At 67.9% G+C, this 25925-nt stretch overlaps 17 protein-coding genes across 17 annotated transcripts in view; 6 read left to right on the top strand and 11 right to left on the bottom strand.

Annotated features, from left to right (window-relative positions):
- The window catches only part of PYK (pyruvate kinase), a gene marked incomplete at both ends in the record, with an annotated part of 6079 nt that extends 3015 nt beyond the window's left edge, over positions 1-3064 (bottom strand). The window contains one exon of the mRNA XM_003058402.1: positions 5-3064. Within this exon, the coding sequence (XP_003058448.1) occupies positions 5-3064 (3060 nt within the window). The remainder of the gene's footprint in view (positions 1-4) is intronic.
- A 470-nt stretch (positions 3065-3534) lies between these two features.
- On the top strand, positions 3535-4424 carry MICPUCDRAFT_47278 (uncharacterized protein; the record flags this gene model as incomplete). The annotated part of the gene is made up of 2 exons (XM_003058777.1): positions 3535-3829; positions 4046-4424. 2 exons carry the CDS (start codon positions 3535-3537, stop codon positions 4273-4275), a joined length of 525 nt encoding a protein of 174 aa, XP_003058823.1. The 3' UTR covers positions 4276-4424.
- Positions 4425-4614: 190 nt separating this feature from the next.
- Positions 4615-4815, bottom strand: MICPUCDRAFT_8652 (uncharacterized protein; the record flags this gene model as incomplete). Its single annotated transcript, XM_003058401.1, has 1 exon — positions 4615-4815. A coding segment is annotated over one exon (201 nt), but the record flags the coding sequence as incomplete, so codon positions are not given.
- A 295-nt stretch (positions 4816-5110) lies between these two features.
- MICPUCDRAFT_17051 (uncharacterized protein) lies at positions 5111-5899 on the top strand (the record flags this gene model as incomplete). Its single annotated transcript, XM_003058776.1, has 2 exons — positions 5111-5325; positions 5404-5899. Coding segments are annotated over 2 exons (711 nt in total), but the record flags the coding sequence as incomplete, so codon positions are not given.
- A 1545-nt stretch (positions 5900-7444) lies between these two features.
- MICPUCDRAFT_57975 (uncharacterized protein) lies at positions 7445-7913 on the bottom strand (the record flags this gene model as incomplete). The annotated part of the gene is made up of 1 exon (XM_003058400.1): positions 7445-7913. Exon 1 carries the CDS (start codon positions 7814-7816, stop codon positions 7445-7447), a length of 372 nt encoding a protein of 123 aa, XP_003058446.1. The 5' UTR covers positions 7817-7913.
- A 752-nt stretch (positions 7914-8665) lies between these two features.
- Positions 8666-11591, top strand: MICPUCDRAFT_33463 (uncharacterized protein; the record flags this gene model as incomplete). Its single annotated transcript, XM_003058775.1, has 3 exons — positions 8666-8977; positions 9137-10642; positions 10739-11591. 3 exons carry the CDS (start codon positions 8666-8668, stop codon positions 11516-11518), a joined length of 2598 nt encoding a protein of 865 aa, XP_003058821.1. The 3' UTR covers positions 11519-11591.
- A 46-nt stretch (positions 11592-11637) lies between these two features.
- MICPUCDRAFT_57973 (uncharacterized protein) lies at positions 11638-13128 on the bottom strand (the record flags this gene model as incomplete). The annotated part of the gene is made up of 1 exon (XM_003058399.1): positions 11638-13128. The coding sequence occupies one exon, from the start codon at positions 13126-13128 to the stop codon at positions 11638-11640; it is 1491 nt and encodes a 496-aa protein (XP_003058445.1).
- A 160-nt stretch (positions 13129-13288) lies between these two features.
- On the bottom strand, positions 13289-13804 carry MICPUCDRAFT_47275 (uncharacterized protein; the record flags this gene model as incomplete). Its single annotated transcript, XM_003058398.1, has 1 exon — positions 13289-13804. One exon carries the CDS (start codon positions 13802-13804, stop codon positions 13289-13291), a length of 516 nt encoding a protein of 171 aa, XP_003058444.1.
- Positions 13805-13957: 153 nt separating this feature from the next.
- MICPUCDRAFT_57971 (uncharacterized protein) lies at positions 13958-14317 on the bottom strand (the record flags this gene model as incomplete). Its single annotated transcript, XM_003058397.1, has 1 exon — positions 13958-14317. One exon carries the CDS (start codon positions 14315-14317, stop codon positions 13958-13960), a length of 360 nt encoding a protein of 119 aa, XP_003058443.1.
- Positions 14318-14650: 333 nt separating this feature from the next.
- MICPUCDRAFT_57970 (uncharacterized protein) lies at positions 14651-15889 on the top strand (the record flags this gene model as incomplete). The annotated part of the gene is made up of 1 exon (XM_003058774.1): positions 14651-15889. The coding sequence occupies one exon, from the start codon at positions 14651-14653 to the stop codon at positions 15887-15889; it is 1239 nt and encodes a 412-aa protein (XP_003058820.1).
- A 72-nt stretch (positions 15890-15961) lies between these two features.
- MICPUCDRAFT_44287 (Nucleosome/chromatin assembly complex protein) lies at positions 15962-17311 on the bottom strand (the record flags this gene model as incomplete). The annotated part of the gene is made up of 2 exons (XM_003058396.1): positions 15962-17104; positions 17258-17311. 2 exons carry the CDS (start codon positions 17309-17311, stop codon positions 15962-15964), a joined length of 1197 nt encoding a protein of 398 aa, XP_003058442.1.
- Positions 17312-17515: 204 nt separating this feature from the next.
- MICPUCDRAFT_57968 (uncharacterized protein) lies at positions 17516-18019 on the top strand (the record flags this gene model as incomplete). Its single annotated transcript, XM_003058773.1, has 1 exon — positions 17516-18019. One exon carries the CDS (start codon positions 17516-17518, stop codon positions 18017-18019), a length of 504 nt encoding a protein of 167 aa, XP_003058819.1.
- A 170-nt stretch (positions 18020-18189) lies between these two features.
- On the bottom strand, positions 18190-18507 carry MICPUCDRAFT_8797 (uncharacterized protein; the record flags this gene model as incomplete). The annotated part of the gene is made up of 1 exon (XM_003058395.1): positions 18190-18507. A coding segment is annotated over one exon (318 nt), but the record flags the coding sequence as incomplete, so codon positions are not given.
- Positions 18508-19549: 1042 nt separating this feature from the next.
- MICPUCDRAFT_68083 (uncharacterized protein) lies at positions 19550-20681 on the bottom strand (the record flags this gene model as incomplete). Its single annotated transcript, XM_003058394.1, has 2 exons — positions 20187-20681; positions 19550-20033 (listed from the first exon to the last, which is right to left on the bottom strand). The coding sequence occupies exons 1-2, from the start codon at positions 20624-20626 to the stop codon at positions 19550-19552; spliced, it is 924 nt and encodes a 307-aa protein (XP_003058440.1). The 5' UTR covers positions 20627-20681.
- A 717-nt stretch (positions 20682-21398) lies between these two features.
- Positions 21399-22817, bottom strand: MICPUCDRAFT_57965 (uncharacterized protein; the record flags this gene model as incomplete). Its single annotated transcript, XM_003058393.1, has 1 exon — positions 21399-22817. The coding sequence occupies one exon, from the start codon at positions 22815-22817 to the stop codon at positions 21399-21401; it is 1419 nt and encodes a 472-aa protein (XP_003058439.1).
- A 353-nt stretch (positions 22818-23170) lies between these two features.
- Positions 23171-23776, bottom strand: MICPUCDRAFT_5716 (uncharacterized protein; the record flags this gene model as incomplete). Its single annotated transcript, XM_003058392.1, has 1 exon — positions 23171-23776. A coding segment is annotated over one exon (606 nt), but the record flags the coding sequence as incomplete, so codon positions are not given.
- A 1413-nt stretch (positions 23777-25189) lies between these two features.
- Positions 25190-25685, top strand: MICPUCDRAFT_11550 (uncharacterized protein; the record flags this gene model as incomplete). The annotated part of the gene is made up of 2 exons (XM_003058772.1): positions 25190-25356; positions 25481-25685. Coding segments are annotated over 2 exons (372 nt in total), but the record flags the coding sequence as incomplete, so codon positions are not given.
- Positions 25686-25925: the final 240 nt, after the last annotated feature.

The following is a 25925-nucleotide window of genomic DNA, read 5'->3' as shown; positions in this document are numbered from 1 at the left end:
TGACCGCGGAGGACGCGACGGCCTCGAGGGGGGTGACCGGCTTTGGGGTGTTGTTCCAGACGTTGGACCACGTCGTGTCGCCTTCGAGGCCTTCCTCGGCGTTGCGGACGATCGCCGCCATCGTCGCGACAGCCTTGTCCGGGAACGCGCCGTTCGCGGTCTCTCCCGAGAGCATCGTCGCGTCCGCGCCGTCAAACACCGCGTTCGCGACGTCGAGCATCTCCGCTCTCGTCGGCAAGGGGTTATCGCACATGGACTCGAGCATCTGCGTCGCGCAGATGACGAACTTGCCCGCGATGTTACACTTAGTCATCATCAACTTCTGCGCGAGGCAGACCTTCTCGGACGGGATCTCCATGCCGAGGTCGCCGCGCGCGACCATCACGCCGTCGGTGTACTTCAGGATGTCGTCGAAGTTGCGCATGCCCTCTTCGTTCTCAATCTTGCAGATGATGCGAACGTGTTGCCCACCGGCGTCGTCCAGCGTCTTACGAACGAACTGCACGTCCTCGCCGGTTTGCACGAAGGAAACCGCGACGAAGTCCATCTTGTTCTTGCAGCAGAAGTTCTGCACGTCGTCGATGTCCTTCGCCGTGAGCACCGGGATGTCCACCTTGACGCCGGGGAGGTTGCAGTTTTTGCGCTCGCCGAGCTTCTTCGTGTTCATCACCGTGCCCTTGAGCACGGTGTCGGACTCGATGGAGTCGACGCGAATAGAGATAGAGCCGTCCGCGATGAGAATCGTTCCCCCGGGCTTGACGCTCTGGCACAGCCGCGCGTAAGACAGCCCGATGCGCGTCTCCTCGTCCGTCTTGTACCCCTCGAACTCGGTGTACTTGTCCCCGACGGCCTCGACGGTGATGGGCTGGCCAGCCTCGAGAACGATCGGCTCGTGGTCTTTCAGCATCGCGGTGCGAATCTCCGGGCCTTTCGTGTCCAAAAGGCACGCCCAGTTCGGGGTGAAGTCGATATGGAGCCTCTCTTTCATCGCCGCGCCCTCGAGCGCGCACGCCTCGTGGAACCGGTCCAACACCTCCTGATGCGCGGCGTGGTCGCCGTGCGAGAAGTTGAAACGCGCGACGCCCATGCCCGCGCGCAGGAGCTCGCGCATGCCGTCCAGGGACCAGCACTTCGGGCCCATCGTGCACACGATGTTCGTCTTGCGGTACCCCTTGTTCGGCTTCAAAATTTGATCGAGGGAGATGTCCGACGCGCGCTGCGAGATGGTCATGTGAAGGTTCCCCGGGTCCACGTACGACGTCGGCAGCGGATCAGTCTTCGAGTTGGACGCGATACCCTCGTGGATCGTCACCGTGTGCGAGATGGCGTGCGTCTTCACCGGGCCGTGCTCCGGGGACGTCACCATGAGGATTCTTCGGTCGTCGAACGGGATGTACCGCGCGTGCGCGACGTCGCTCGCGGCTTTCGCGGCCACCTCGAGCGTGAGCTCGCCCTCGACGAGGCACGCGAACTGCGACCAGCGCGTCTGCGTGCGATGCGCGACGTACGGGTTGTTCGTCACGACGAAGATCGGGCACGGCGGGCGGTACTTCGAGAGTAGATCCGACGCGACGCCGTCCTCGGTGATGACGATGATGTCGGTGCCCTCCTCGGCGGAGATGACGCCGTCGCCGTTCGCGTCCGCGGAGTACTCCACGGAGGTTTTCGCGACTGACGCGATGGAGGCTTCCAGGGATGAGATGCGCCCGGCCCCGGCGTTCATGCGGGAGAGGAAGTTGTACTGCGCCCAGTAATCGATGCCGAGTTCGGCATTCTTGACGATCGCCGCCATCGTCTCGACAGCCTTGTCCGGGAACGCGCCGTTCGCGGTCTCGCCCGAGAGCATCGTCGCGTCCGCGCCGTCGAACACCGCGTTTGCGACGTCGGTCATCTCCGCTCTCGTCGGGAGCGGGTTCTCGCACATGGACTCGAGCATCTGCGTCGCGCAGATGACGAACTTGCCCGCGATGTTACACTTCGTGATCATCATCTTCTGCGCGAGCGGCACCTTCTCGGAGGGGATCTCCATGCCGAGGTCGCCTCTCGCGACCATGATGCCGTCGGTGTACTTCAGGATGTCGTCGAAGTTGCGCATGCCCTCTTCGTTCTCGATCTTGCAGATGATCTGGACGTTCTCGCCGCCGTTCTCGTCCAGAATCTCTCGCACGTACTTGACGTCCTCGCCGGTTTGCACGAAGGAAACCGCGACGTAGTCCATCTTGTTCACGCAGCAGAAGTTCTTGATGTCGTCGACGTCCTTCGGTTGCAGGACGTCGAGATCAACCTTGACGCCCGGGAGGTTCCCGTTCTTGCGCTCGCCGAGCTTCTTGTTGTTGAGAACCTTCCCCTTGAGGTTCCTCTCGTCGAGAATCTCGGTCACCTCGATCACGAGCGAGCCGTCCGCGAACAGCATCTTGTTCCCGGGCTTCAAGCTCTCGCACAGCTTGGCGTACGAGCACCCGATCTTCGTCTCCGTCTCGTTCTTGTACCCTTCGTACGTGAGGTACTCCTCCGGGCCGGCGGCGTAGACGATGATGGGCTGGCCAGCCTCGAGCTCGATCGGCTCGTGGTCTTTCAGCATCGCTGTGCGAATCTCCGGGCCTTTCGTGTCCAAGAGCACCGCGACGTTCGCGCCCTTCTCCTTCACAACCTTGCGCACGCGGTCGAGCACCTCCTGATGCGCGGCGTGGTCGCCGTGCGAGAAGTTGAACCGCGCGACGCCCATGCCCGCGTCGATGAGCTTCCCGAGCGTCTCCTCGTCCCAGCACTTCGGTCCCATCGTGCAGACGATGTTCGTCTTGCGGGTCATCGGCTGGTCCTCCATGATCATCGCGGTCGAGATCGCGGTCTGGCGGACCGTGAGCGTGCCCTGGCCGACGCCGCTCGTGGGAGGGACGATGGACTCCGGGTGGTATTCCGGCGTCCACAGAATTCGCGACGCGCCGTTTTCGGATCCCGCCTCCTCCGTCGTCGTCGCGGGGGCGTCCACGAACGTCGGCCGCTGCGCCGCGGGCGCGGACGCCGCGAGCGCCGCGCCCTCGGTCGTGGATGTCGCCGCGCCCATGGTGTGTTCTCGGCCTGGGGTGATGTGCGGGGGGGGAGGGCGTGAGACGACGCCGGCGGCGACGATGTGGTCGACGAAGAAAAGCTGGCTGTCTTCAGCGAACGACTGCGCTTTTCGGGGGTAACGCGATCGGCCGTCGCGCGTCGCGACGCGCGCACCTTAGCGGCGGTGTCGTACGGAGATCACACGCGCTCGCGTATCGGAAGTAACGCTACACGTTCGCGCGTGCGATGTGCGTGTCAGCGCGCGCGCGCCGAGCAGTGCGAGCTCTCAGCTGAGCCGCCGGCGGATATAATCGAATCCGAGTCACGCGCTGCGGGGGCGGAAGCGGAAGAAGTGAACGCGGCGGTTCTGTTTGGAGAGCCGACCGCGAACCATCGATTCCGCGTCACGGAGACTTGAAATAACACACACATTCCGCGCGCCCTCGACCGCGCGGGACACTCGCCGACGCGCGAGAGGACGACACGATGGGCGTCGCGGACTGGGGCATCGGGCACGTCGTCTCCGGCGTGACCGCGACCGGGGAGAAGTTCGCGGGCGAGGTCTTCACGTTCGACGAGGGCACCGGCCTCGCGGTGCTCCGCGCGAAGGGTGACATCGTCAACACGCACGACGTCCGGATCTTGCGCGCGGAGGGCGTCAGCGATCTGAAGTCGACGCCGCCGTCGGACCCGCCGAAGATGGAGAAGCTCCCGGTCGTGGACGAGGCGCGGTGTCAGAAGAGAGAGGAGGCCGCGGTCAAGGCCGCGACGATCAGCGCGGGTGTGCCGTCCGTCCGTCCTCTCGATCGATCGACCGATCCGCGCGCGCCTCGTCCTCGCCGCCCTAATTTCATTCGACCGATCGAATCCGAACCCGCGATCCATCCTCTCTTCCCCGCGACGCGCGAGGACCCTACCCCCGCCCGACCCGCGCCCATCCATCTCATCTCACCACCTCCCCCCACCCCCACCCTCCCCCCGGCACCACCGCGCGCAGCGAACATCGGCGTCGACGTCACCGCGGAGGCGCAGGACATCTTCGACGCGCTCGCGAGGACGCTGCCGTGCCGGTGGGAGGGGCGGTCGATCGTCGTGTTGGACGAGGTGAAGATATCTCCGCCGTACGCCGAGTGCGTCGGCGTCGCCACCGGCGACCCGCGCGCGGTGGAGAGGGTGCAGAAGGTGCTCGCGATGGAGAAGTCCAAGCTCGTGAAGGCGAAGAAGTGAGCGGCGGGCGGGTGATCACGTGATCAAATCATCCGTCGCGAAGACAGACGTCGTTCCGTTCGCTTCTTCGCTCCTGCTATAAGCTATACTTATAGTGTTTAAAGCTAAACCCTAAATCCCACGCAGCGCGCGCGCTGCGCCGCGCGTTCAGTTCATCTTCTTCTTCCTCCCCCACCCGCCGAGCTTCCACCACTCGCCCTTCGTCTCCGCGTCGTCCGGCTCTCCGTCTCTCGCGTCCTCGCCGCACCCGCCCGCGGCTTTCCCCGCTTCGCACTTGCACCCGGGCGGGTGCAGGTACAGGTACTTCGTGTCCCACTGCGGGTGATCGGAATCGATCGGGAGGAGCTTCACCGGGTTCAGGTTGAAGTACCACCAGTCCGGGCACGTCGTGACGAACGCGAGCGCGACGCCGGTGACGTACGTCGTCATCATCGCGGAGTAACTCTCGACGTGGTACCCGTAGAGGAACCCGCCGAGGGAGAAGAGGACGATGATCAGCGTCATCATCCACTCCGCGAGGGCTTGGCCTCGGAAGTCCATCGCGTCGCGTTCGCGCGCGCGCCCGCCCGCGTGGGATCCGCCGCGCGTGCTCGGGGCGACGCGATCTGAGACGACGTCGCGTCGTCGCGACCGCTGAAAAGTCGGGTCTTCGAAGTCGTGAAAAGAAGTCAAACAGAAGACGTTGGATTGATTTCCCAAAATGGGACGCCACTCGCGCGCGCGCAGGGCGCACGCACCGCACGTTCGCGCGGCGCTCACGCCATCCCCCCCCCGTCGCGACACCCCCCCGGGCTCGCGCGCCATGGCGAAACCGCGCGGCGTCGTCGAACCCGCGATGGTCGCCGTCTCCGTGTCCGATTACGACGGCGACGTCTCGAGCGCGGGGTACTACCACGGCCGCGGGATCGCGACGTTCCGCGTCGGGCATCGATACGAGGGCGGGTTCGAGAACGGCAAGATGTGCGGCCGAGGAAAGTACGAGTGGGTCGACGGCATCGTGTTCGAGGGCGACTTCGTGGACAACGTCGCGGTCGGGGAGGGGACGTACTCGTGGCCGGACGGAAGCGCGTACGCGGGGGGCGTGCGACGGGGCCTTCGACACGGCCGAGGGATCCAAACGTTCGCGAGCTCGTCCACGACGTACGACGGCGAGTGGCGCGACGGCATGCGCCACGGCCGCGGGGTTTTAACGCACGACTCGAACGTCGGCGAGCGGTACGACGGCGAGTGGGCGTGCGACCAGAAGAGCGGGCAAGGGACGTTCGCGTACGCGAGCGGGGACGTCTACGTCGGGCAGTGGGCGAAGGACTTGAAGAACGGCGTCGGGAAGATGGAGTGGAAGAAGGACGGGGAGTGGTACAACGGCGAGTGGCTCGACGGGAAGCCGCACGGGTACGGCGTGCACGCGTGGAGGGCGCCGTGGATCAAAGAGGACGATCCGAGCGCGTGGTTTAACACCGCGAATAAGTACGAGGGGGAGTTTCAAAACGGGTTACGGCACGGGAGAGGGGTGTTTCAGTACGCGACCGGGACGCGGTACGACGGCGAGTGGAAAGATAACGTGAAGCACGGCAAGGGGACGTACACTTTCGAGGACGGCAGCGTGTTCAAAGGGACGTTCGAGAAGGACCGCGCGGTCGTGGAGAAGGGCGGCGCGCCCTTCGAGCCGACGAAAAATTTAAAGCTTGACGTCGAGGACCTCATGGACGAGGAACAGGAGACGGTCAAGAAGGTGACCTTCCAGCTCGATCATCTCTTCTTGCGTCACAACTCGGAGTTGCGAGGCGTCTACAGAGTCGCCGCGGTGGCCGCGGCGAGAGACGCGGGGCATAACGTCAACCCGAACAAAGCCGTGCCGTTGACGGTGCCGGGATTCATCGCGCTCTTGCGACGCGCCGGGATCACGACGGCGGACGTCACCGTCGCGGTCGTCTCGCGCGCCATCCTCCCGGCGTGGGCGAAGGACAAACCGCGACGGAAAGCGCCCGAGCTGGTCTCGGAGCACGCGGTCAGACCGCCGCCCGAGACCCCCGATCCGCTGGACCCGACGGGCGAGTTGGTGTACCGACAGTACGCCGAGGCGCTCGTGAGAGTCGCGCACGTCAAATACCACCACCTCCCGGGCCTCGACCGCAGGGTCGCGACGCTGATACACGACCACATCTTGCCGCTGATCGAGGGGCCGCACATGTCGCGACCGACCGCGGGCGCGCCGCTGCCGTGGGACGCGAAGATGGCGGACGAGGCGACGAAGCGCGCGTCGGAGGGAAAGACGCGAGCCGCGTTCGCCGGCGTCGCGACCGGGATGGTCGCGACGGACCCGGACGTCCCGCCGTCGAAGCCGCCGGTGGTGACCGCGCGCGCGTTCTTGGGGTTGCTGAAGCGAGCCGGGTGCCTGCGCGACGACGAGCCGGTCGGGGAGCCGCTGGAGATTCCGTCGCTCGATCCGCCGGCGCCGGCGGAGGACGGCGAGGGCGGCGAGGGCGGCGAGGGCGGCGAGGGCGAGGGCGACGGAGAGGCTGGCGAGGGCGAAGACGCCGCGGCGGCGGAAGAAGGCGGCGAAGGCGGCGAGGCTGGCGACGGCGACGACGGCGAAACCCCAGCCGAGGGCGACGCCGACGAGGCTGCCGCCGCCGCCGCCGCCGCCGCCGCGGACGAAGAGACTCCGCCCAGCCCCGGCCCGGCGTCCGCGACGGTGACGACGATCGAAGCCCTCGCCGCGTTCGCCGCCGCGCTCAGCCCCAAGGCGGACGTCGACGCCGCCGCGGACGCGGAGATGGACGCGGAGCTCGCGGCGATGGACGCAGAAGAGATCGAGCGCGGCGCGGAGGTGGACGAAGACGCCGCCCGGGCCGCCGCGGCGGAGGAAAAGAGGAAGACGGACGAGAAGGCGACGGCGCTGCTGCAGACGTTGGACTGCGAGGCGACGTACCCGGAGTTCGCGGAGGCCATCGCGCGGTGCTCGGTGGCCGCCGCGGACGCGAGGTTTGGCGAGGACGAAGAAGAGCGGAGCTTCGCGGAGAAGTTGAGCGCGTTCCTCGTCGACGGGTTGAAGCTCTGAGCGACGAACGACGCCGCGCGCCTACTACGAGTATGATGAAACTAAACGCTTAGCGCTCTACGCGACGACCTACGAGTGTGCTCCCCGACCTGCGCCTCTCTCGTCACGTCACGTCGCGCGACACTCGCCGCCGCCGTCCCCGAGCTTGCTCCGCGCGACCCACCCGATCACGTCCGTCCACCCCGCCCACTCGGACACGCCCAAGAACACGAGGAGCGTCATCGCGAGCGCGAACAGCATCATCGCGCTCTCGAGCGCCCTTCTCGCGTCGTCTTCGTCCGACGCCGCGAACGCCTTGTGCGCTTCCATCATCCGCAGCTTCGTCTGCAGCGCGCGCACTTCGCTCTCTAGGCTCTTGATCGTCGCCTGGCTCGCGCGCTGCGTCTCCATCGCGCGCTTCACCGCCGCGTCCTTGTCCGCGTCGCCCGCTCCCGCGTCGATCGAATCCTTCAGCTCCGAGACTTCCTCCGCGAGCTTCATCTCTCGCAGTCGGCTCTCCGCGAGATCTGCGCGGAGCGCGTCCACGGAGATCGGGCGTTCTTCTTCCGCGATGCGCACCATCGCGGGCGCGGCCGCGGCCGACCTCGGCGCGTCGCTTCTGTGCGCGGAAGGAAGAGCGGGCGGTGGGCGGCGTCTCCGAAACTTTCCGCAAATCTCGCCAGCTGGCGTGGCGACCGGACGACGCGACGACAGGAAGGTTGCCGAAGAAATTGACGGCACCTCAGAGCATCCGGCGCGTGCGGCACGCCACACGCGCGATCTCGGGATCGCGATCCGGCGACGCCTCGGCGTGAGCGACCTCAGCCGATCCCCGCGTCTGTCCGTCGCCGCCGCGAACGGCGTTCGATCTCGGAGGGCGCGACGTTCAGATTAGATTAGTCGCGTCGACGGGAGCCTCGTCGGAAGATGTCGATGCGACGCGCGGCGAAGGCGGTCGCGCAGGCCGCCGCTCGCGCGTCGCGGCCCGATGTCGCGATCGCGCCCGCGCGGTACCCGCGTCATAGGTACTTGAGCGACATGCCGGGTGCGTCCCGCGAACGCCCCGACGCGTCGCGCGGTGACGTCGGTCGTCCCTCGCGTCGTCCTGTCCGTCCCGTCGTCGTCCCGTCGCGAGAGAATTCCCGCTGACGATTGATTTAATCTCTTCCTCTCGCCTCGCGCGGATGGAGACTCCCCCTACCACCCCACCCCACCGCAGGCTCGCGCAACGGCGACGACGGGTACGGCAACCGGCTGTGGAACGCCATGCGCGGCGTCACGCGCGTTCGCGCTCGCCGCGCTTTCGCGTCGAGCGTAGGAGACGCCCCCTCCACCGCGGGCGGCGGGATCATGATACAGAGCGGCCATCCTTCGTCGCACCCGCAGGTGCTCGTGGTCCCGCTCGAACGCCGACCGCTGATGCCCGGGGTGATCATGCCCGTGAGGATCTTCGACGAGAAGCTCATCGCGGAGCTCGAGGAGATGAAATCGCGCGGACAGGCGTACGTCGGGGCGTTCCTGAAGAAGTCGGACGCGACGGGACCGGCGGCGGTAAATGCGGCGGCCGGCGACGCGCCCTCCGACGAGTCCCTGAACTGGGACCCGAGCGACGACATGCACGACGTGGGGACGTTCGCGCAGGTGAACAACATCATTCGAATCGTGGATTATAAGGAGGACGAGGACGACGGCGACGGCGACGACGACGAGAAAGAGTTGGGGGCCGAGGGTAAGAAGAAGGGTGGCGCCGCGAAGGGCAAAGCCGCCGCCGCGGGCGCACCCGGCGCGAAGAAGAAGAAGAGCGGGGACGACGCCGAGGAGGGCGGCGTGACGCTGCTCCTTCTCGGGCACCACCGCCTGCGGAAGACGCAGACGATGCGCTCGGACCCGATGGTCGTCGGCGTGGAGCATCTGAAGGATAAGCCGCACAAGCCCGCCGAGGACGACGACGTCTTGAAAGCGACCGCGAACGAGGTCATCGCGACGATCAAAGATCTCCTGAAAGTGAACCCGATGGCGAAAGAGACGCTGCAGTACTTCGCGCAGCGGTTCTCGGACTTTCAAGACCCCGCGAAGCTCGCGGACTTGGCGACGTCCATGTGCAGCGCGGACGACCAAGCCATGCAGGACATTCTATCCACCGTCGACGTGAGGGACCGCCTGAACAAGGCGTTGACGCTGCTGAAGAAAGAGGTCGAGCTCGGGAAGCTCCAGGCGGACATCGGCCGACGCGTCGAGGAGAAGATCAGCGGCGACCAGCGGAAGTACTTCTTGATGGAGCAGCTCAAGAGCATCAAGAAGGAGCTCGGGATGGAGCGGGACGATAAAACGGCGCTCGCGGAAAAGTTTGCGGAAAAGTTTGCCGCGTTCAGGGACCAAGCCCCCGCGCACGCGGTGAAGACGATCGAAGAAGAACTCCAGAAGCTCTCTGGGTTGGAACCCTCGTCCAGCGAGTTTAACGTCACGCGCAACTACCTGGAGTGGCTCACGTCGATTCCGTGGGGACACAGCAGCGAGGAACGCCTCGACATCACGGAGGCGTCGAAGGTCTTGGACGACGATCACTACGGTCTCGAGGACGTGAAAGAGCGCATCTTGGAGTTCATCGCGGTCGGGCAGCTGCGCGGGACGACGCAGGGGAAGATCATCACTCTGGTCGGCCCTCCCGGCGTAGGGAAGACGTCCATCGGGCAGTCCATCGCGCGGGCGTTGGATCGTAAATTTTTCCGCTTCAGCGTCGGCGGCTTGTCCGACGTCGCGGAGATAAAAGGCCACCGACGGACGTACGTCGGCGCGATGCCGGGGAAGCTCGTGCAGTGCCTCAAGAGCACGGGGGTGGATAACCCGGTGGTGTTGATCGACGAGGTCGACAAGCTCGGACGCGGGTACCAGGGCGACCCCGCGAGCGCGTTGCTGGAGCTCTTGGACCCGGAACAGAACGGCTCGTTTCTCGATCACTACCTCGACGTCCCCGTGGATCTGTCCAAAGTTTTGTTCGTGTGCACCGCGAACGTGTTAGACACGATCCCGGGGCCGCTGCTCGACAGAATGGAAGTCGTGCGACTCAGCGGGTACATCGCGGACGAGAAGAACGCGATCGCGCGGAGGTACCTCGAGAAGAACGCGAAAGAGCGCAGCGGCGTCGGCGAGAGCGAAGCGTCAATCACGGATCAGGCGATGAAGTCGCTCATCGAGGACTACTGCCGCGAAGCGGGCGTGCGGAACTTACAGAAGCACCTGGAGAAGATCTATCGCAAAGTCGCGCTGAAGCTCGCCAAGTCGAAAGGCCCGGAGGCGTCCAAACGCGTCGGCGAGGCGCGCGCGAAAGTCAAAGCCGCGATGAAGAACCTCGAGACGAAGGAGGCGGAGCACAAAAAAGTCGCCGCGAGCGCGAAGAGCGAGAAGATCCTCAAAGCCGCGGAGGAGGAGGTCGCGGAGGCGAAGCAACAGCTCGCTGACGCGGAGAACGGCGTCAAGGACGCGATCGACGCGTCCGCGGTCGCGGGCGAGCACGCGATCGCGGTCGACGCCGGGAAGGACCTCATCGAATACGTCGGCCAGCCGCCGTTTCAGACGGACAGAATCTACGAGACGACGCCGCCCGGGGTGGTCACCGGCCTCGCGTGGACGTCCATGGGCGGCTCGACGCTGTACATCGAGTGCACCGCGGTGCAACAGAACGTCCGATCCGCGGAGAACGGCGAGGAAGGCGGCGGCTCAAAAGGCGGCACGCTGAAGACGACCGGGCAGCTCGGGGACGTCATGAAGGAGTCGACGACCATCGCGCACACCTACGCGCGCGCGTTTTTACAACGCAAACACCCGGGCAACACCTTCTTCGACGACACCGCGCTGCACGTGCACGTCCCCGCGGGGTCGACGCCAAAGGACGGGCCGTCCGCGGGGTGCACGATGATCACCGCGATGGTGTCGTTGGCGACCGGGAAGCCGGTCAGGCCGAACCTCGCGATGACCGGAGAGGTTACGCTGACGGGCATCGTGATGCCGATCGGGGGGGTCAAGGAGAAGACGATCGCGGCGCGGCGGAGCGGCGTGACGACGATTTTGTTCCCGGAAGGGAATCGGAGGGACTACGACGAGCTGTCCGACGAGGTGAAGAGAGGGATCGAGGTGCACTTCGTGAGCACGTACGACGAGGTGTACGAGCACGCGCTCGGGTGGGACGAGGCGAAGCCGGCGTGAGCGTTGAGGGATTGTGATTTTAATTCGTCGTCGATTCGATCCGCCGTGGGCGCGTCGTTCGTTTCGTTCGTTCGTTTCGTTCGTTCGCTCTCTCGCGCGGGCGCGCCACTTCGCGACGTTCAGTCGAGCTCTCCGAGGAATTTGTTCTTGTTCTTGCTGCCCTTCGGACGCCCGCGGCCGCGCTTCACGGGCGGCGGCGGCGGCGCTTCTTCGCGCGCCCGCGTCTCGTCCGCGTCCTTCTCTTTCACGCACCATCGCGTCTTGTGCAAGTTCAGCCCGTGTTGTTTCTTAAACGGCCCGGCGCCGCACGTTTCGCACATCAGCGGCGGAGGCTCGGACGCGGCGCGACGTGGGGTCGCGTCGACGACGCACCGCCTCGTCGGCCTCGGATCCGTCTTCATCAGAAGCTTCGCGATCGGGACGTCGTCGTCCTCGTCCGACTCTTCCGCGTCGGCGTCAGTGTCCGACCGCGCGAGCTCGGGCGCGTCCGTCGCGGACGCGCCGTTCCCTTCAGGTCTCGGCGCCGGCGACTTCTCCACGTCGTCCTCTGGCTGCGTGTCTTCGTTCTGCCAGTCGCGCTTTTCTGCCGCGTCGGCGCCGTCGTCGTCGTCGTCGTCGTCTTCCGCGTCGTCGATCTCGACGTTGACCGGCGGCGCGGGCGGCGTCGCCGCCCCCACGAGTTTCGCGCTCAGGCCCGTCACCGGCATGCCGAAGCACTGGATCTCGCGGATGACCCTCGCGGCGATGTCTTTCTGTCGCGCGCACTCCGCGCGCCACGTGAGCTCGAGCTCAGCTCTCGCCTCGTGATTGATAGCCTCGACGAGGCACCGCAACGCGGCGTCGCCGGCGTTCGCGTCGGACTCGGCGCGCGTCGCAGCCTCCTCCAGCGCCGCGAGCGTCGCGTCCGCGGAGACTTCGGGTGGCGACCACTTGAAGGGATAAGGAAACAGGTCGAACACGAGCGAGTCGCTGCTGGAGGCGCGTTCGAAGCGTTCGCGGTCAACGACGCCGCGTTCGCGGTGTTCGCGGCGTTCGCGCGTGAACGTCTCGAGCGCCTCGCGCGCGTTCTTCGCCGCCGCGCGCGCGACGCGGGCCTCGTCCTGGAGGACGGCGATCGCGTCGTGGCGCGTCCTCCCGATGTCGAGCTTCCCTCCGTGCTTCATCGCGAGCGCGTAGAGCCGCTGCCACTCGTCGCGGATCGTCTCCTTCGCCGCCTCCTCCGGCGAGGACGTCTGCGCCGCGGCGTCTTGGGTCGTCTTCGCCGCGGGGGGCGACGGCGCGGCGGCGTCGAGCGGCGACGACGCGGGCGTCCTCTGCGGCGTGCCGCGCTTGCGCTTGTTCGCGGTCTTGTTCGCGGAGGGCGGCGACGCCGACGGCGACGCCGACGGCGACGCCGACGGCGACGCCGACGGCGACGCCGACGGCGACCGCGCGAGGAGCGCGCTCGCGGACGCCGCGACCGCGGCGGCGACGAGCTTCCCGGTCTCGCCCTGCGCGACGCTCAGGCGCGACGTCGCGATCTGCCGCGCGATCGCGACGCGCAGGGAGACCATCTCCGCGTGCGCGAGGACGTCCGCGGGGCCCCGCGCGACGGAGGGGGAGGCGAGCATGACGAGCGACCGCGCGACGGCGCGGCGCGAAGGAGACTGCCCGACCGTCGTCGTTCGTTCAAACCTCGGAGCGAGCGACAGACGAAGACGCACAGCTGGATTTTTATGAATCGCGACTTGAAAAGAACTCTCTCTGTGAACAGACGGACGACAGACGACTTTATCCCACCACGCGCGCCGCGAGCGCCTCTCCCAGGCTCCGCTTCGCGCTCGGCACGACCGGGTCCCTCCCCAAGTACGCGTCGAACAGCGCCGCGCACAACCTCGCGTCGTGAATCACCCCGACGCTCTTCCCCTTCATCGTCGTCTCGAGCTTCCCCCCCGTCGCGCTGAACGTAAGCGCCTGCCCTTTCTCGAACGTCACGCCGTCGAAATACGTCTCAAACGTTTTCAGGCTCTCGCTGTCTCTCCCCAGCGCCGGTCGAAGGCGCTCGCTCAGCGCGTCGCGTATCTTCGCGCTGTCGATGTTCCTCGCGAACGCCAGCCGCACGGTCTTGTCCACGTCGTCGGAGCGCAGCACGCCGTCGAAGAGCGACTGGTCTTTGCCGACGTCGGCGACGTCGCGGCCGACGAAGCGGTCGCCGAGCGCGGCGCGCGCGTCTTCGGGGTCGACGTACAGACCGCAGGCGTAGACTTTGACGCCGATGCCGGCGATGCGCTTGACGCGGACGCCCATTCCCGCGAGAGGGGCGCAGTCGGATGTTTTCCCGCGCACGCAGAACGAGCCTGTCGGTGGGTCGGAAGGAGAGAGCGAGCGAGGCGAGTCGAGCGTCGAGCGAGTGAGATTTTTTTCATCAGGATTTTTTCGTTCGGACCCAGCCTGCGCGCGTCATCGCGAGACGGACGAACGCGCGGCGGCGGAGGCGGCGGCGGCGACGACGACGACGACGACGCGACGTGGACGACGCGAACGACGCGCACCCGGAAGCTTCAGCCCCGTCCTCGGCTCCGTGACGAACGCCACTCGGTCGGATCCCCCCGAGAACGACGTCTCCACCCCCAGCCTGCTCTGCGTCGCGCTCGCCCACAACTTCCTCGCGTCGGATATCGGCTTGAGACGCGTTGAGAGGAACGGCGCGCGCGCGGCGCCCGTCGTCGTCGCCGCGTCCTCGGTCGCCGATCGCCTCGCGTCGCGTCTCGACGCGACGTCCGCGCGGACGCCTCGAACGAACGCTCCGAAGCCGCTCATGTCGCGCGTCGTCGTCGTCGTCGTCGTCGCGCGCGATGGATAACTCGATGGCGCGAAAAGGGCGCGAGAGCCTCCAATCGCCGTTTTTCCACCCGTGATAGGTCCGCGAAAAATCGTATGCGCAAATCCACCCGAGCGTACTACACGGGAACGTACTCAGGCGCGTTCAGTACAAAAGTTTTTCACCCACCCCGCAGTTTCAACATTTGATCGCGTCCCCTTTCAACTGATCGATGAACTTCAGAATCGCACCGTCGTGCGTTTTCGATTTCGTGCCGCGAAGTTCTCCGAGACGGACGGACGTCGTCGTCGTCATTCGTTGACCGCGCGACGATGGGGCTCCTCTCCGCGGACGCGCCGAGGAGCCCCGGGGACGACCGCCCGGCGGACCCGCAGATATGGGAGCAAGAGCTCGACGTCGGGACGATTCCGTCGAACATGGCGTTCGCGTGGCTCCCGAAGAGCTCGTGGGAGGCGCGCGTCATGCGCGACAAGTCCGAGGTTTGGGCGTGGGAGGAGGAGCTCGCGAACGAGCTCGCGTCGCAGCTCGCGCTGTCGCCGCGCTCGCCGTTCATCCCGCGCGGGGCGAAAGACTTGAAAGAGCACGAGACAAAAGTCGAGACGCGGATGATGACGCGCGACGACTTGAGACCGCGCGGCCGCGCGGATGGATTATTCAGGACGCACGTGCCAATGTCCCCGCGGTCCGCGCTCGAGAAGCGCGTCGTCCCGAAAGACGTTCGCGGGCTGAAAGAGGACTGGTGGACGAAAGAGGACCTCGCGCCGGCGAAGACGCCGCCGGTCGGGAAGAGCCGGCCGAGGCAGCGCGCGCTGTTCGAGGACGAGGACTTCAGCGCGGGGGGTGGGGACGACGACGGCTTCTACGACCCGCGGCGGCGTCAGGGCGGATTCAACCGCGGAGGCGGATTCGGATCGTCGAGCCGCCGGACCGAGAGGGCGCTCTCCGAGACGCTCTCCGTCGTCCCCGGCGGCGTCGGGCTCGGGAACTGGTTCGAAGAGTACGGCAGCGACGGCGACGACTCGACCGGGGACAGAGAGGGCGAGTCGGAGTGGTGGGACCCGAGCGAGCTCGACCAGAGCGTCGTGAGAGACGCGAGCGGCGGGAAAGAGGGCGTCCTCGCCGCGGCGGCGGCGAGCGCCGCGGGCGCCGGGAAGGGACGCGCGGGAAGGGACGACGAGTGGGGGGAGTTCGCGATCGCGGCGAAGGCCAAGGCTGCGGAGTCGGCGCGGAAGCGGAGGGACGCGGACGCGGCGAGGATCGAGGCCGAGAGGGAGGCGTGGAGGGCGGAGATGGACGCCGCGGAGAAGGCGGAGGAGGAGGAGGCTGAGGCGGCGCGCGCGGCGTTGCGCGCGCCCGCGACGCCGGAGCGCTCGCCGGAGCGCTCGCCGGGCGGTCGCGCGTCCGCTTCGATGCCGAACTCCCCGGGCGGAGCGCTGTCGAGCGTGGAGGAGGGGGAAGAAGTCGGGTCGCCGGGGTCGCCGCCGCGGCCGAAGACGGCGCCGCCGAACGCGGGCGCGAAGGCGAAGAGCAAGGGGTGTTCGATCATGTGACGCAACCAAATGGGTCTCGCGACGAGATCAAAATCATCCATCGCCGCCGAATGGAATCCAATCCTCTCTCGCTCACTGCTGCTTGCACTCCGGGGGCTTCTCCCCGTCGTCTGCGCCCGCGGGGGCCTTGGACTTGGCCTTGCCCCGGCCTCTGCCGCGCGCGGGGGCGTCGTCGTCGCTGTCGTCGTCCTCGTCGTCCTCGTCGAAATCTTCGCTCTCGTCGTCGTCGTCTTCGTCGTCGTAGTCCGAGTCGTCCTCGTCCTGCTTCGCCTCGCCCGTGAACCACGAGATCGCGTCCGGGATGATCTTCTCTTTGATGATCGCGCCCATCTCGTAGTCCATCTCCATGAAGTCCTGGAGCTGCTCCGCCTCTTCCTCGGTGAGGTCGTCGCCCTCGCCCGGGACGTCGGGGGGCGAGAAAAAGTTGAAAAACGAATCCGCCTTTTCCGTCTTCGTGATCGGCTTCCCTTTCTTGTCCCCTTTCTTCGGCTTCTTCCTGAGCACTTTCACGCACAGGTTCTTCCCCTGCGCCCACTCGATGTCCGTGCCCTCCGCGGACTCCAAGATCGGATCCTCCTCGTCGACCATGTGGTACGACTTCGAGAGGACCTCGTTCGAAAAGTACGGGTTCTCGTCGAAGTGAAAGTCGAGGCGGAATCCTCTCTGGGGCTCGTCATCCTCCTCCTCCTCCTCGTCGTCGTCGTCCTCCTCCTCCTTCTTCTTCTCGTCGACGGGGAGGTCTTGCAGCGGCGTGCACGTGATGTCGTTGAGGAACTTGAGCGCCGGCTCGTCCTTCTCCGTGATCTGCTGCTCGAAGATCTCGTGGTTCCGAAGCGCGCAGAGCCAGAAATCGGGAATCCCGACGGGCGCCTCCTCGGTCTCGTCGTCGTCCTCCCCCGGGGTGGCGTCCACGTCCTCCGCGCCCTTGACGATCCCCGCGCGCTTGACGTACAGCGGCGCGTACAGATCCCTGTACTTCGCCTCGAGCGCGCGCTTTTCGTCCAGATACTTCTCGTACAGCTCGTCGTGCGACTCCTGGAGCGTGGTGAGCGCGTTCACGCGCGCGCGCACTTTGTAGTGCAGGCTCTCGACGAACCCCGAGCTCATGCCGACGAGGTCGTCGAGCTTGTGCTGAAGCGCGTTCACCAGGCCGGGGTTGCCCTGGAGCTGCGAGAGCGCCTTCGCGACCTGGGCTTGGTCCACGTTGGACGCGAACTGCGGCGACGCGCGCGACGGAGGGAGGGAGGGAGGGAGGCGTCAGGAGACGCGCGCGCGGGGAGTGGATCGACGACGACGACGCGCGCGCGCGATCGCGCGATCGCGCGAAGTTGCGTTTGAAAGCGTCGCGAAGCGGCGCGGAGGACGCACGTCCGGGTCGTTCGCGTCGTCTTCGTCGGGCAGGGCGGCGCCGACGTCCTTCATGTCGAGGCCTTCGGGCATCTTGCGACGGGTTTTGCGGGTGGGGCGTGCGTGGCCGCGCGTCCGAGTGTGCGCCGCCCGACGGTTGGAAGAGAGCGATCTCATGTCACTCTTCGCCGCCGCAAAAAGTCGCGCCAGAACTTTTTTCAGACTTGGCGCCGACACCACTCTGGCCGGGATCCATTGCGGCGTCGCGCTCGGGCGCGCATGACGGGTCCGCGCGTCATCCCCGCGCGTGCGCCGTGCGCCCGCGCGTCGCCCACGCGACCGCGACGCGCTGCTCGCACGTCGCGCGGCGTCGCCACGAGGGCGCTGCCTCCCGCGAACGAGGTCGCGGGCTTCGTCATCGGGGTGCGTCGCGTCGCGATTCCGATTCCGATTCCGACGCCGACGCCGACGCCGACGCCGATTCCCACTCGTTCGCTCGTCCGCGAACCTCCTTCCCGCCGCGTCCTCCGTCCCTCGCCGTCGCTCACCTCGCGCTCTCGATCCGTTCACGACCACCGACCGCAGGGCGGGCTCGTCGCGTTGGTGCTGTCGATCAACAAGCTCGACGCGGTCATCGCGAGGGCGCAGGTGCGAGGGTTCGAGGAGAGCTCGGGGAAGAAGGGGACGACGCGGAGCCCGAGCGGCGGGGGCGGGGGGAACATCTTCGTCGTCCCGGACGACGACGACGACGACGACGACGACGACGACGCGCGGACGCCGTGACGCGCCCCTAGCCCTAGCTCGCGCGCGCACGAGGCGTCGAAATCTACGTAGCAAGTCGTGCGATGGCAACTGAGTCGTCATACATATTAAGGGATACCGCGCGCGACACTTTCACTTTCCTTCCTCGCGCCGTCGTCGTCGTCGCGTCGAACGCCGACGAAGCGTCACGCGTTCACGAGCTCGACGTCGAAGATCAGCGTCGCGTTCCCCGGGATCGCGCCCTTGACGCCCTTCTTCCCGTACGCCATCGCGGGCGGGATCGTCAGCCTGCGCTTGTCCCCCACGCGCATGCCCTCGACGCCGACGTCCCAGCCTTTGATGACTTCGCCGACGCCGAGGCGAAACGAAAACGTCGCGTTGCCGCGCGTCTGGTCGAAGATCTTCCCGCTCTGGAGCTTCCCGACGTACTTCATCGTGACCTTCTTCCCGGACTTGGCGACCGCGCCGTTCGGTTTCCCCATGGAGATGTTCACGATCTCCATGCCGTTTTTGAACTCGCGCTTCTTCGCGCCCGCGGGAGCCTCGGGAGCGGCTGCCGCCGGCGCCGCCGCCGGCTTCTCCTTCTTTTGCTCCTTTTGCTCCTTCGGCTTCTTCTCCTCGACGACTTGCTTCTTCGTGGGGGGCGCTTCCTTCTTCGCGATGGACGCGGGCGCTTCCTTGCGCTTCTTCTCCTGCTTCTTCTCGGGGACCGCGTCCTCGTCGTCGAGCTCCTCGATCGTCACGCCGCCTTTTTTGGTTTTTTTTTTCGGCGCGTCGTCGTCGTCGTCGTCGTCGTCGTCGTCGTCGTCGTCCTCGCTGTCGCTGTCGTCGTCCTCGCTGTCGCTGTCGCTGTCGTCGTCGAAGTCTTCCAACACCCCGAACTCGTCCTCGTCCTCGTCGCTGTCGTACGCGCCGCCCTCCTCGTCGAAATCCGAGTCCTCCTCGTCGTCCTCGTCCTCGATGTCGCCGTACATTGCGCGCCGCGCCTCCTCCTCGTCCATCTCGTCGTCGTCGTCGTCCGGGAGGAAATACCCCGTCAGGTGCACGGGGAGCTCGCCCTCGACGTAGAACTCCGCGTACCCGCTGAAGATGAGGTCGAGATGGCACGTCTCCACGACGCCGCCGATGATGACGGCGATGTTAAACGCCTCGCGCGCTTCGTCGTCCTCCGCCTCGGCGCGGCATTTGACGACGACGCGGTCGCCCTTCTTCGGGACGCCGTCCCCGAGCGTCGCCTGCGTCGACGGAGGAGGAGGGCGGGGCGGGGTCGGGGGAGGGGTGGGGGGGGACGTCAGACGCGAGCGGCGCGGCGGAGCGGGGACGCGATGGAGGAGCCGCCGCGGCGCCGTGGATGAACGCGACGCGCGGCGACGAGGGCGACGACGACGGTAAGGATCGATCGATCGATCCGGCGGCGGTCGGCGGCGGTTCGATCGATCCTCGCGCGAGCGCGACGCGGGACGGCGGTCGCGGGACGCGCCTGGGAGACGTGCAGCCGGAGCTGCTCCTCCGGCGGCGGGACGAACGGCGTCCACTTGTTGGGTTCGAGCTTCAGGCCCCAGAACGCCATGACGGATGATGACGGGACGTGCGGCGCGCGTCTTCGTATGTCCCCGCCGCCGCTCCGGAAGTTCCCGAGACCTTTTTTTCGTCGGCGCGCGCGCGGCGGCTCGCGCGAGTTCCCGTGGACGCCGACCGCCCGCCCACGCGACGCGACGTCGCGTCGCCGGGGCGCGAGCCACTCCCTCGCGCGCCGATGGCCGCGCTTCGAGCCGCGGCGCGAGCGATGGCGATGGCGAGCGCGAGCGCGCGTCCGCTCGCGCGACCGACCCCGCGCGCGTCGTGGACGCGCGCGTCCCCGCGATGGCGCGTCGCGTCGTCGACGACCAGCATGCGGACCCGGGGGGGCGCGGTGGTTTTTCCCGCGTCGTCGTCGCCGCGCGCGTCGTCCTCGCGCGCGTCGTCCGCGGACGCCCCCGCGGCTGCGGCGGACGCGCCGCCGACGCCGCTGGACTTGGACCCGCACTCGTTCGAGGTGCGCGACGCGACGCGACGCCGTCGTCCCTCCCCGTCCCCGCGTGCGCGGTCCCCGCCGCCCCTGCCGCGCGCGAAGTGGGCACCCGCCCGCGCCCCGATCGCGATCTCAGCATATCTGATGACCCGTTCCCGCGTCTCCGCGTCCCCGCAGGGCTCGAGACTCCTCGCGAAGCTCGCGATGCTCGTGTACTGGAACGCGGGCCAGCCCGGGTTCTGGGACCCGTCGTACGACGGCGCGAGGTTAGACCTCGCGACGCCGCTCGGGTTTGAGCCGCTGATCGCGCGAGACCCCGCGGCGCTTCGCGCAGAGTTTTTGTCGCTCGGCGCGCCCGCGGAGCCGGCGCTGTGGCTGGATCCGGACCCGGGGGTTGGCCCGCTCACGCCGACGTTCAAGACCGCGGAGGAGGTGCGAAGAGAAAGGGAAGAAGGCTGGTCGTCGTCGAGCGCGTCGAGCGCGAACGGCGCCGCCGCCGGCGTGAGCCGCGTCGCGGTCGTCAGGTTGGAGCGACCGAACTGGATCGTCGTCTGCTTCCGCGGGACGACGCCGTCGCCGCTGCGGGGGTTACTCCGCGAAGGCCAGGTCAACTCCATGGCCGGTCAGGAGGTCTGGAGCGAGGCCCCGGACGCGTTGGAAGGGTCGAGAGTGCACAGGGGGTACGCGAGCGCGTACAGGACGGTTCTGAACGACGTCGAGGGCGCGGTCGCGGCGTGGGCGAGGAAGGAAGCCGCGGCTTCTTCTTCTTCTTCTTCTTCTTCGACGTCTTCGCGTTCGCCGCCGCCGCGCGTCGTCGTCGTCGGGCACAGCCTCGGCGGCGCGCTCGCGACGCTCTGCGCGTCTCGACTCGCGCACGACGTCGACGTGCTGAACCTCGCGGGCGACGAGAACGCGGTCGCGGTCGAGTGCGTGACGTTCGGGCAACCCAAAGTCGGCGACTCGGCGTTTCGCGCGCGCGTCGACGACGACTCGCCCGCGTTGCGCTACACGCGCGTCGTTCGCGAGTGGGACTTGTTCGCGCGAGTCCCGACGTCTGGGTACTGGCTCCCGAGCGGCAACGCCGGGCGGTTCGAGGTGGACTACGCGCACGCGGGCGCGCTCGTGTGGACGCGGCGGGACGCGAGCGAACTCGCGCACGCGGCGCCGGGGGAGGAGGAGCCCGCCGGGTTCAACTCCGGCGTCGGGCTCTTGAACCCGCTCGGAGTGGCGCGCGATCACGCGGGGTACGCGTCCTTCTTCCCGGACGAGCTCAGAGAGCACTGGCCGTCGAGGGACGCGGACGCGCGCGGGAGATAGTTCGGTTTGGTTCGGTTTGGTTTTTTGTCGCGAAAGGATACACATAGATGTTACTCGATGGATGCGCTCGGTTCAAGGCACGAACGCGTTGTCCCCCGAGTCGTTCGGACCGCGGTCCCCCTCCTCCGCGTCCGCCGCGTCCCCGTCCGCGTCCCCGTCCGCGTCCACGCTCCCCTTCAGCGCCCGCTCCACCGCGGCGTCGCGCTTCCTCTCGAGCTCTCTCTCGAGCGCGAGGAGCCCGCTCGAGCGCGCGGCGTCGCCGTCGCCGTCGCCGTCGCCGTCGCCATCGTCGAACGACCGCGACGCTTCCTTCGCCTCCTCCACGGCGAGCAGCGCCTCTCTCAGCGCCGTCGTGACGCTCTCCGCCTTGCCCTCCATCGCCGCGATGGCGTCGCCGTCCGCGTCGACGCCGCCGCCGCTCATGAGCTCCGCGGTCGCCGCCTGCGCGTCCGCGGTCGCCGCCTCCGCGACCGCGATCGCGTCCGCGACGGCTTGCCTCTGCCGCGCGAGCAGAAGCAACGGAGACGCCTTCCCGCCGTCCTCTCGTCCTCCGCCGCCTTTCCCGCCGTCCGCGTCCGAGGAGAGGAGCTTCTTCTCGCCATTCCCCTGCCTCTCCCACGCCTCCGAGAACGCGGCCCTCTCCACGGACGACCGCAGGTCCTTGTCCCAGTCCGACAGCTGGTTCAGCGTCCGCGTGAAGTCGTCGGACAGCCGCTTGATGTACGACTCCGCCTCGTCGATCACCCTCGTCGGCTCCTCCAGCACCGACGTCGTCAGCTTCGTGAGCGCCTCCTCCGCGCCGCTGAACTGCCCCCATCGCTCGACGCGCGCCAGGAGCTCGCGCAGCTCCTCGCCGAGCTCGTCCCACTCCTGCCCCGCGGCCTCCATCTCCGCGAGCGTCTTCGGGAGGTCCTCCGCGGTCTGCGCGGAGAGCTTCTCGAACTCGAGCATCGCCTTCTCGGACGCCTCCGCCGCGCGCTCCGCGGCGACGGACGCGCGCTCCATCGCTCGGAGCGCGGGCGCGACCGCGAGCATGAAGACGGTGCCGCACGCGGCGACGGAGCCGAGCGTCAGCGCGAAGATCGCGGACGCGGGGAGCGTGACCGTGACCGCGTTCGGCGTCGGCGGCGGCGCGGGCGCCGCGGCGCGCGCGGCCGCGAGATTCGAGACGACGGGATTAGACGGATTCGACGAGACGAGGCGCGCGTTCGCGGTCGCGTCGCCGCGGAGCGCGTTCGCGGGCGCGTCCGCGCGCTGGACGTGCCCCGGGCGGCGCGCGAGCCCGGAGATCTCCTCCGGGAGCGCCGCGAGAGGGCGAACGACGCGCGCGCGCGACGGCGTCCTCCGCCGGAGCGCGACGACGACGCTGACGCGGCGTCTTCGAGCGGCGAGCGACGACGACGCGCGGACGCCCGCGGTCGCGGGCTCGGACGTGGACGTGGACGCCGTCGCCGTCGCCGCGAGGCGCGGTCTCGCGTGCGCGAGCCGCATCCTCGCGCGTCGTTCGAGCGACCCGAGGAAGGAAGCTCCGCGCGCGCCGCGCTGGCTCGACGCGTGCCGCGACGAAGGGGCGCTCGATGATGTGTCGTGGCGTTGATCTGTTCGCTTTCGCACTTCCTAAACTTTCTCTACAGTACGTTTTTCCTCCTCCTCGCGACCCGGATCGCTTCCCTCGTCTGCTCCGGGGTGTACAACATCTTCGGGGAGCCGCGCGCGATCGCGTGGCTCCGCCGCTTGAGCTCGTCCGTCAGCGGGTGCGTCTCCGCCGGTCGGTACTTCTCGTAGGCGGGACCCTCGCCCTCGTCGCCCTCCGCCGCCGCCGCGGCTTCTTCTCGGATCGCGTGCTTCCCCGGGACGACGTGCTGCCACCAGAAATCGCTCAGGGCGCGATACATCAGCGCCCAGTACTCCGGGTCTCTCCGGACGCGGTATACGGCGCTCCCGCCGTTCTCGGTGTAGCAAAACACGTCGCAGTACTGCCGATCGAACACCGCCATGAGCCCCTGGACCTGCGGGACGTAGTACCACGGCACGTTCGGATACGGCTTCGCGGCGAGCGGCTTCCCTTTGTTGAAAGGGCACTTGATCTCGAGGACGCCCGGGGGCATCTCCGCGCCGCCCTCCGCCCCCGCCCCCGGTCCCGCCCCCGGTCCCGTCGTCGCCGCGGGCGCGGCGATGAGTCCGTCGGGGGACGCGCCCAGCCACAGCTCCGCCTCGTCCGGGGACAGCACGCGGAACAACATGTGCGACACCGACGCCGAGGTGAGCCCGGCGTACGCCTCGCACGCGTCGTCCTCTCTCGACGACCCCCACTCCGTGGCCTCGTTCCCGGCGAACGGCTCCGCGAGGCCGAGCTTCTCTTCCCAGAGCTCGTTCCGGCCGCCGCGCCAGAATCCGCACGCGTTGCTGAACGCGGACGCCGTCAGACGCGTCGATCGCAACGCGTGCCACGCGTCCGAGCCTTGCTCTTGGCCGCGTAAGGATCCTCCCAGCCCCGCGAGCTCGACGGCGGATATCCCCGTGCCCGCGTTCGCCGCGCAGAACGCCGACGTGGACGCGGACGCGGACGACGAGGAAGCGGGCGACGAGGAAGCGGGCGAAGACGCGGACGCCGCGAGCGCGGACTCCCAGCTCGTGCTCTGCGCGACGGCGCCCTTGCCCCCGGGCTTCCCGGGGCCTTCTCTCAGCAATCGCGTCGCGACGTCGTCGGAGTCGCCGTCGTCTTCTTCGCCGTCGTCCTCCTCGTCGCGGCGCGCGAGCGGCGCCGCTCCCGATGCCGTCGACGTCGACGGCATCTCTTGCTGCCAAAACCCGCCCGCCCGCGCCCGCTCGCGCGGGCGCTCGACCTCTGCGACGGCGACGCCCGCGCCCGCGCCGCCGCCGCCTCCGCCTCCGCCTCCGCCGCCGCTCAGCAGCGCCCTCGCTTCCGCGACGAGCGCCGCGCGCTGCTGCTCGCTCAGCGCGGCGTATCGCGCGAACCCGCCGGCGACGACGCCGCGCCATCGCTCTCGGGCTGCCCCCGGAGGGAGCGCGTCGTCCATGCGCGCGAGCTCGTCTCGCGCGTACTCGCTGAAGAGCGATCGCTTCCCTCGGACGTCGCAGCACCCGCGCGATTCCTCGAGCTGAAGCGCGGAGAGCGCGCGTCCGACGCGTTTCGCGGCGTCCTCGCTCGACGGCGCGGTGGACGCGGAGGACATCGGGCGACGCGTCGGCTGGATGTTGTTCCCGACGTTCGCGGGGATCGAGCCGCCCGGGTGTTGTTGTCGTTGTTGTTGTTGTTGGCGCGGCGGGTGAGGTTGATGATTCGACGACGGTCGCGGCCCGGGCGGGCCGTGGCTCGGGTGCGCCGCGGACGCGCTCGTCGCGAGCCGCCGGGCGTCTCTCGCCGTCCTCGGGGTCTTCAGCCGCCCGAGGCAGAGCCTCGCGACGCCGTGCGTGGGCGTCATCGTGCCGCGAGCGCCCCCGCGTTGTGGCGCTGAGCTGGCGGGCGGGGCGTTCGCAGATGTTCGTTTTTAAGTCGCAGTTGGCGGCAAAAGAGTCGTACGAAGGGTAGTTGGCACACCAGACCGCACCGCCGCCGCGACGGGATGAGCTCGGACGAGGACGTCCCCTCCGGGCCGGTCGCGGTGACGTTTAAGGACCTCACCCCGGCGACGGAGCCCGCGCTGAGGCGTCTGAACGCGGTCATCTTCCCGATACGCTACGCGGCGCGTCCCCGCTCCGCGCGCGAGACTCGTCGTCCCCGACGCTGGAAAGCGCGAGTCTCACCTCGTCTCGACGCGTCGCTCCCCGCGCCGACGGACGGACCGTCGTCCGACGCGTCCCGTTCCCCCGACTGACGCGTCCGTTCATCGACTCCGCAGGATAAATTCTACGTCGAGTGCGCCGCCGCGGGGAAGACGACGCAGCTCGCGTACGTCGGGGACGAGCTCGTGGGCGCCATCGCGTGCAGGCTCGAGCTCACGCCGGAGAAGGACGCCGCGCGGCAGTACATCATGATCGTCGGCGTGTACGCGCCGTGGCGGGACAGGTACGCCGAGCGACGATACAGACCCCACGTTTCTCCACGTATGAAACTACATTTACAGTCCATCCAATCGTCGTTCGCCACGCGTCGCCGGCTGACCGATCCCCTCGCTCCGCGTCGCGCGCAGAGCCATCGGCACGCGGCTGCTGAAACACGCGCTCAACGAGGGCAGCAAAGACCCGTTCATCAAGCAGGCGTACCTGCACGTGCAGACGAACAACGACGACGCGATTGCCTTCTACACCAGGTTCGGGTTCAAGCGGAACGGCGTCGCGCTGAACTACTACAAGCGCCTGGACCCGCCGGACGCGGCGATACTCGAGCTCGACTTGGGCGCGTTCTATACACTGGTCCCCGTACGACCGCGTCGGCGTGGTGAACGCCGTTTCTTAAGGACTTTGCACGTCGTCTCTCTCCGCCCACCTCACGGTTTCAATCCTCGCCCTCGACGCCTTTCAACTCCAACTGACGCCTTTGAACTCCACCCCGACATTCGCTCGTATGGAACGACCCTCAGGCGCGTGGACCGTCGCGCCGCTGGAGGCGGTTTCGTTCGAGGGAGAGGACGGAGG

The sequence above is a fragment of the Micromonas pusilla genome (assembly GCF_000151265.4).
Source record: "Micromonas pusilla CCMP1545 genomic scaffold MICPUCscaffold_5, whole genome shotgun sequence".
Classification (NCBI taxonomy): Eukaryota; Viridiplantae; Chlorophyta; class Mamiellophyceae; order Mamiellales; family Mamiellaceae; genus Micromonas; species Micromonas pusilla.
The sequence above is the reverse complement of the archived record's forward strand: the minus strand, read 5'-3'. Positions and strand labels throughout refer to the sequence as shown.